Source organism: Arachis hypogaea, chromosome 3 (genome assembly GCF_003086295.3).
Source record: "Arachis hypogaea cultivar Tifrunner chromosome 3, arahy.Tifrunner.gnm2.J5K5, whole genome shotgun sequence".
Lineage (NCBI taxonomy): Eukaryota > Viridiplantae > Streptophyta > Magnoliopsida > Fabales > Fabaceae > Arachis > Arachis hypogaea.
In genome coordinates, this window is record NC_092038.1 from 33,069,483 (window position 1) to 33,076,278 (window position 6,796).

The 6,796-nt window shown below is 32.3% G+C and overlaps 2 protein-coding genes across 7 annotated transcripts; both read left to right on the forward strand.

Moving 5' to 3' along the window:
* Positions 1-1,127: 1,127 nt before the first annotated feature.
* On the forward strand, positions 1,128-3,482 carry LOC112790187 (senescence/dehydration-associated protein At4g35985, chloroplastic). Of its 2 annotated transcripts, XM_072232736.1 has the most exons (6): positions 1,269-1,729; positions 1,907-1,980; positions 2,196-2,314; positions 2,574-2,740; positions 2,834-2,918; positions 3,061-3,482. In XM_072232736.1, exons 1-6 carry the CDS (start codon positions 1,414-1,416, stop codon positions 3,221-3,223), a joined length of 924 nt encoding a protein of 307 aa, XP_072088837.1. In that variant the 5' UTR covers positions 1,269-1,413; the 3' UTR covers positions 3,224-3,482. The 2 variants fall into 2 exon arrangements, with proteins under 2 accessions (XP_025688245.1, XP_072088837.1); XM_025832460.3 differs by having other exon boundaries at positions 1,128-1,980.
* Positions 3,483-3,502: 20 nt separating this feature from the next.
* On the forward strand, positions 3,503-5,897 carry LOC112790185 (uncharacterized protein C3F10.06c). Of its 5 annotated transcripts, none has more exons than XM_025832456.3 (6): positions 3,503-3,957; positions 4,022-4,826; positions 4,920-5,014; positions 5,099-5,207; positions 5,357-5,416; positions 5,493-5,897. In XM_025832456.3, the coding sequence occupies exons 1-6, from the start codon at positions 3,625-3,627 to the stop codon at positions 5,672-5,674; spliced, it is 1,584 nt and encodes a 527-aa protein (XP_025688241.1). In that variant the 5' UTR covers positions 3,503-3,624; the 3' UTR covers positions 5,675-5,897. The 5 variants fall into 5 exon arrangements, with proteins under 5 accessions (XP_025688241.1, XP_025688240.1, XP_072088836.1 ...); XM_025832455.3 differs by having other exon boundaries at positions 3,504-3,957; positions 4,914-5,014; XM_072232735.1 differs by having other exon boundaries at positions 3,504-3,957; positions 4,037-4,826.
* The last annotated feature ends 899 nt before the right edge of the window (positions 5,898-6,796 follow it).

Here is a 6,796-nt window from a genome sequence, read left to right on the forward strand (position 1 = left end):
AAATATTAATAGAAATATTAGATTTGATATTAATAAAAACAAAAAAATAAAGAAATATAAACAAAAATAAAAATTTAAAATAAAAATATTTAGAATAAAGTGACAAATAGTATCAATAAAGTTCTCCATGATAACAGATGTATGTGGACATATTAATTCTAAATTAACCTCTATAATTAGGGTAGAAGACCTTAATTCAAACTAATTTGTTTACATTTTTTATTGTGGAGGACTTTATTAGTATTTTTTTCTAAAAATTAATTTGTCAGAAATATAAATTTTTAAAATTTATTTGTCACTTTACTCAAATATTTAAAATTAAAAAAGAAATTAATTTTTTTTTGTAAATAATGACTTTTCATTAACGTGACAATAACTTGAATCAAATAACATATATTTAAATTAATTAAATTAATTAATTAATATAATAATTTAATTATAATTATTTACCTCAATAAAGTAAGTTAAACAAATAAAAATATCTTATAAATATGTCATCTAAAAATTATAACCATTTTCAAAACTATTAATCAAAATTAGATAAGATGAAAAAATTAATACAAATTAAAAAAATTAATTTATTTATTCTAGTCAAATCAAATAATTAATATAATTAATTGATTATAGTTAATGTGGTCAATCAAAATATTAAATAATTTAATATTTATCTCAATCAAATAAAATAAATAATTAACTATAATACTTTTAAAAATTATTAATCAAAATATATAAGATAAAAGATTAATACAAACTAGTAAAAAATTTATTTATTTATTTCACCCAAATTAAATAATTAATGTAATTAATTAGTTATAGTTAATGTGGTCCAATAAAATATTAAATAATTTAATATTTATCTCAATCAAATTAAATAAATATAAGTTAATATATTTAAATAAATAAAATAAAATAAATAAAAATTTATCTTTAAAAATATGTTACATTAGCTATGTTATTAATTGATAAAAATTAATTTTAATCATATATAATAAATAATAGATTTTACTCTAACGAAAAATACTTTTTTAGTCCATCAGTTCATCTTTATTCATTACATTCGAATACGGTGTGAGAAGGGGTTGATCTCATTCAAGTGATTAACGAGTGTGATGCAGTAGGTAGCATTCATATTCTTTCAGCACAGTTCAAATGCTCAAATTTATAATAAGGTAAGTCTTCGGTTTCACAATAAGGGGCGAGGCCAAGCTGTAATGCTATATACACATTTTTCAATAAGCTCTCTCCGTTTTTTCATATACCAAATTCCACCGAAAGCAACGAATAAAAGAAAAAGCATCGACACTCACATTCGACAGCAAACAAAAGCTTTCCCCTTTAACTTCTCTTTCAACATTCCGTGCGGTCCCAAAGTGAGGTCAAAGAGAAAGCAACTTAACACTAAGCATAGCTGAGATGGGGTGCTGCTTCCATGGCTCCACAACCATTCCACCCATGGAAACTTTCACAGCTTCAGTTGCTGAACAATACTCGTCGAATCTCAGACAAGAAGTTCTGTTGCAAATAGCAGAATGCAAAGTTCATCTTATGGATGAAGGACAAGCTCTTGAATTGGCTCAAGGCCACTTCATGATCACCAAAACCTTTGATGAGAATGTGTCTCTTGCTACAATCATAAAGGTAGATGATCTTCAATGGCCCTTGACGAAAGATGAGCCAGTGGTGAAGCTTGATGCTCTCCATTACCTGTTCTCATTGCCTGTGAAAGATGGTGAGCCTCTTAGCTACGGTGTTACTTTTTCACAAAACAGCTTTGCAAGTATGACTTTGTTGGATTCTTTTCTAAAGGAGCATTGTTGCTTTTCTGGCTTGAAACTGAGTAAGAACAACAATGATCTTGATTGGAGGGAGTTTGCTCCTAGGGTTGATGATTACAACCATTTTCTAGCCAAGGCAATTGCTGGTGGGACAGGTCAGATTGTGAAGGGTATCTTCATATGCAGCAATGCTTACACAAACAAGGTTTAGTATTTTTGTTTTCATGTCCAATTAGTGGAGCAATTTAATGCTTTCTTTCTTGTTTTATGAACCATGAACTTTGTAACTTACTGAAGCTAGAAAATGCATGAAATACGTATAAAGTTTAGGGGTTACAGTTTAGGGTTTATGGTAAGAAAGAAGCAATTTAAAAAGCATATCACTAATTAGGTAAATTTGTCTTGTTGAGGAAAAATCAGGTCCAAAAAGGAGGTGAGACAATCCTGAACAGTCATGCAGATGAGAGAAATGGTGTTGTTGCCAGAGAAAAAACAGCTGCTGCCTCAAAGAAGAGCAAGATAAATAAAAATCTCAAACGGTATTACAAAAAAGAAGAATACTATGGAGTCATCAAAATTTATTATTCTTGGCCATTAATGCAATGTTTAAAAACTTGGGATGAAATATGTTGTTGGATTATTAGACTAAAGGAAATATACTAAAGAAATTGAGTTAATGACTAAGGGATGACCAAAAACAATAAATTCTGATGGAATAATAGCATGTGAAATGGTTATATCATGTTATGTCTTGCTACTATTAGTTATCTCTTGCATTGTGTTGGTTTTGCAATCTAGTGTGAGGAAACTATCAAAGATGACAGAAAAGTTGAGCAAATCCTTGCTGAATGGAGTTGGCATAGTTAGTGGAAGTGTGATGACCCCTGTTCTTAAATCCAAAACAGGAAAGAAATTCCTAAAGATGCTTCCTGGAGAAGTGTTGTTGGCTTCTCTTGATGCACTCAGTAAGGTTCTTACAAGAATATGATATATCATACTTGTCCAAGCATCACCATCACCTTTGACTTCTCTGTTTCTGTTGTAATCAAATGTTGTAGACAAGGTTCTTGATGCAGCTGAAGCGGCCGAAAAACAAACCTTTTCTGCTACCTCCAAAGCTGCATCTGGAATGGTTTCTAAGAGGTGAAGGCAATTCAGTATAGTTATTGCATTGCATTGCATATTTGTGTTACATTATGATGTGCTTTGATAATTCGTTTATCAATATCTTCATCTAGTATCAGTGACAAGTATGAGAGTAACTTGATGATCCATGAGAATACAGGTTTGGGGAAGATGCAGGGGAAGCTACTGAGCATGTGCTTGCAACGGCGGGGCATGCTGCTAACGCTGCTTGGAATGTGTTTAAGATAAGGAAGGCCATTAATCCAGCATCCTCAGCAACCACTGGAGTATTGAAAAATGTTGCAAAGAATACTAAGTTTTAAATGTTTAAAATCCCACTCCCACACCCTGCCAGGCAGCCACTCAAGTAATGGATGTAACTGCTGTATTTTTCATTTATGACTTTCTTAAATCTTAAGGAGTTTGCCGGATTTGTCAATATCTTTCTTTAGATATCACTAACAGAAGCTACCTTTGAATATCAAATCACAAGTGGTTCACTTAAGGAGTTTGCCGGATTGGTCAATATGTAATATGTTTTTATTTAAAATATTATGTTTAATGATGTAATGTTTTAAACTATATTTTCATTGAGTCACCAAAAAAAAAACTATATTTTCATTATTGTAAATATCTTTTAAATATGAAATATAATTTAGTCGAGTAGCTCTTAGTATTGAAACCCTATGCTTTTAAGTTTAGATCAGGTATTTAAGTGTGGAGAATGGAGATACGACGTCCGAGTGATAAAGAACACAGAGAGAAGATGGAAGAAGAAAGCGGAAAGCTAAGTATATACAAAGCAGCGAGAAGCATAAAGCGGAGAGAGAACAACCTATACAACGCATTGAGATCGATATACGATGATTCCATATTTGTGGGTGAGATCTCTGAGCTGTGGCCTCAGCTGCCTCTTGTTGCAAACCTCCGTTGCGGGCTTTGGTACCATCCTCGTTTCCATGCCACCTGTTACTTCAAGTCCACCGACGGCCATTCCAACAATTGTTCCTTCAATACCTCTCGCCTCAATCTCCATCTCGCTCTTCTCGCTGCCTCGGTATGACCTCATTTATTTTAGGGATTCAATCTCTTTTCTTTTTGTTTTAATTTAATTTGATTAGTATTGGTTAGGACAGAAGGGAGGGTGCATGATTGTTGATTCTACTCGCAGAGGGAAGCGCTTCCCTGACAGCATGTCCAGAACTATACCCATCTGGACATGTATTTTAAATCGCGCTATTATGGATTTCAAGAACCAATTAAACGACGAGTCTTCTTCTGAGTGGGATTGCTCTTTGCATCTCCCTCTCTGGGTTCCCGAAACAGAGAAGGCTTCCATCGAGAAGCGTTTAGATGAATGGACACAACAACTGAAAGCCAGTGGTGCTGATATCGCTTCCATTGCCGCAGGCTTGAGGAAACCCCTCCGCCCTCTCTGGATTTCTCAAAAGAGTGTTATCTGGTTAAATGAAGTACCTGACCATGATTCTTGGGATTTCACACCCATTATACTTGTCTCTGCGTCTTCATCTTCGTCGGGTGTAAACCAACACAGGACTACCTCTGAGTTTAGCTGGAATTACATACCTGGTGCAGGAGATGATGAAGAAAGCTGGGCTAGGGGTTTAACTCCTATTCTCTTTTGGAATCATGTTTATGATATTATAAACTCAGGTCCTCATCTATGTAATCACAAAGTTGCGGATATAGTTGAAAAGAATAGGGTAAACCGAGCTTATAAGGGAGAAAATGCGCCACAAATCTCAGTTAAATCTTCCAACTCACCTTGTCTTTCCCATCAAGAACCATTGTCTACCACTACTGCCGATATTTCAAACATTCAAATTAGCACCGACTCTTCTCATCACGATTTGAGAATATCTTGGTTAGGCTCAACTAATATGGCACTTGGAACATCTCAAATTGGTATTGATGCCCTTTCATAGCACCGTTGATATGCTTATTCTCAAAATGTTTGTTTTCTGTGGCCGAGCATTATTATGTTTGGTGCAGCTGCAGATTCCGCTGACATTGATTGCATACTGAATTGTGATCGCGAGTCCATCTCTGTCTCTCTTCCCAGTGCGGAAGCATACTTGCATCTCCCAACTCTAGTGAGTATATATGAAGTGGAGTCAAACCTTGATTTTATCTAATTGATTTTTATACTCATTTAATTTTATATCTTTTGATACCAGAGTTCAAAGTTTGATCGTTTTTCCTTGTTCAACAATCTACATTCGGCGGTGAACTTTGCACAGTTGAATCTCAGCCAGGGAAAAAGACTTCTTGTTTGTTGTGATAACGGTAAAGCCTCTCGACTCGAGTATCCTCTTTCTATTTATGTGAAAACCCTAATAACATCATAAAGATGTTCCGTTAGTTATGTGTCCTGATTTAATAGCAAATCATTTCACATGACCTGCCTAATGCACTAACCTTGCTTGATTTTTCAGGGGAAGACATTAGTGTATGCGTTTGTCTAGCCATTTTGATGTCCTTATTTGATGAAAAAGGTAATCTCATTAGTTAACGATTTACAAACAAATTTGCTTATGAATTCATACCATACTCATTGACATTTTTGTTTAGGTACTTATGATGATGGGAAATCATTTAGTGTGACACGCGTCACTAAATGGGATATGCGGCGTAGGCTCGTATATGTATGTAAGTTTGCAACTAATGCTCGACCATCCAGAGGAAATTTGAGACAAGTTTTTAACTTTCTTATTGCTGGAAATGGCGTACAACAATCCCCCATAGACGAGTGATTCCCCCCCCCCCCCCCCCAAAAAAAAAAAGATCTATTATTATTATTTATTATGGCCCTAATTGGTTTTGCATTGCGCCTGAGCCACTTGTACCAAATGTATCGTAGATTGTACCAAAATTTTGACACTGAATAACCTATTTATGGCTTCGTAGTATCCGTATAAGGTAATTGTCAAATAAAAAAAAAAACGTCATACTCACAGGACAACGTTACATCCACAAGACCTCAAGAACCTAGACCGCATTTGTTTATAAATACCGGACACAGAAATACATAATTGTTTTTGGTATGAACAAAGATATTGTATAAGACCAAAAAGAAAAAAAGATATTGTATTAAGAGATATTGTGTTTAGAGATATGAAATTAGTATATTTTATATTTAATCTGATAAGAAGGATATAGAAAATAAAAAATATATTATATTTTATATTTTATATTTTTTTGTTAATTTTTTATTATTATATTTTATTTTTAATTTTTTAAATAAAAAATAAATGGAATTTTTATAATTTATTTTAATTTATCACTAAATAAAATATAAAAATATTAATTTTTATGTCTTGATTTTTTGTGTTTTATTCTCAGTATTTTTATCTTGTTCTATTATCGGAATCAAATACAATTTTATAGATGGTTGATCCTTTCCTATTGCAAAAGCAAGATATCGTAAATTATTTATTTGGTCTCAAGATTTAATTCTTAATAAATGGCTCTTGAAAAAAATGATTGCTATGGTGGTCTCAATTTTTTGTAACGAAGGGGTTCAGCTAACAACTTTTTTAAATTGTATTTTATATTAATTAATTGTTATTAATTAATAATTATTTAAATTTTATTTTTAAAAAAATACTAAATTAATAGTTATTAATTACAATTGTTTAAAATTAATTTGTTAGAAGTTATTTATTTATATTTTTTCATAAAAAATATTTTTTATACCCAAACATCAGTGACATTTTGTACTTTTTCAAAAGTAAAAACAATCTCATAGTAATGTAAAACTCCGAGGAACGAAAATAACAATGCAAAGATAAGGATAGAGAACTAATTAGGTCATAAGCCAACTCCTTTCTAATTCAAATTCTTTTAAAAAATAAGGGTAAAACACTTATATCAAC

Coding starts and splice junctions, on each gene's coding strand:
- LOC112790187 (XM_025832460.3), top strand. CDS start 1,414: ATGGGGTGCTGCTTCCATGGCTCCACAACCATTCCACCCATGGAAACT. Junction 2,741..2,833: donor GGCTTCTCTTGATGCACTCA/GTAAGGTTCTTA, acceptor CAAATGTTGTAG/ACAAGGTTCTTGATGCAGCT. Junction 2,919..3,060: donor TCTGGAATGGTTTCTAAGAG/GTGAAGGCAATT, acceptor ATGAGAATACAG/GTTTGGGGAAGATGCAGGGG.
- LOC112790185 (XM_025832455.3), top strand. CDS start 3,625: ATGGAGATACGACGTCCGAGTGATAAAGAACACAGAGAGAAGATGGAA. Junction 3,958..4,021: donor TCGCTCTTCTCGCTGCCTCG/GTATGACCTCAT, acceptor TAATTTGATTAG/TATTGGTTAGGACAGAAGGG. Junction 4,827..4,913: donor ACTTGGAACATCTCAAATTG/GTATTGATGCCC, acceptor TGTTTGGTGCAG/CTGCAGATTCCGCTGACATT.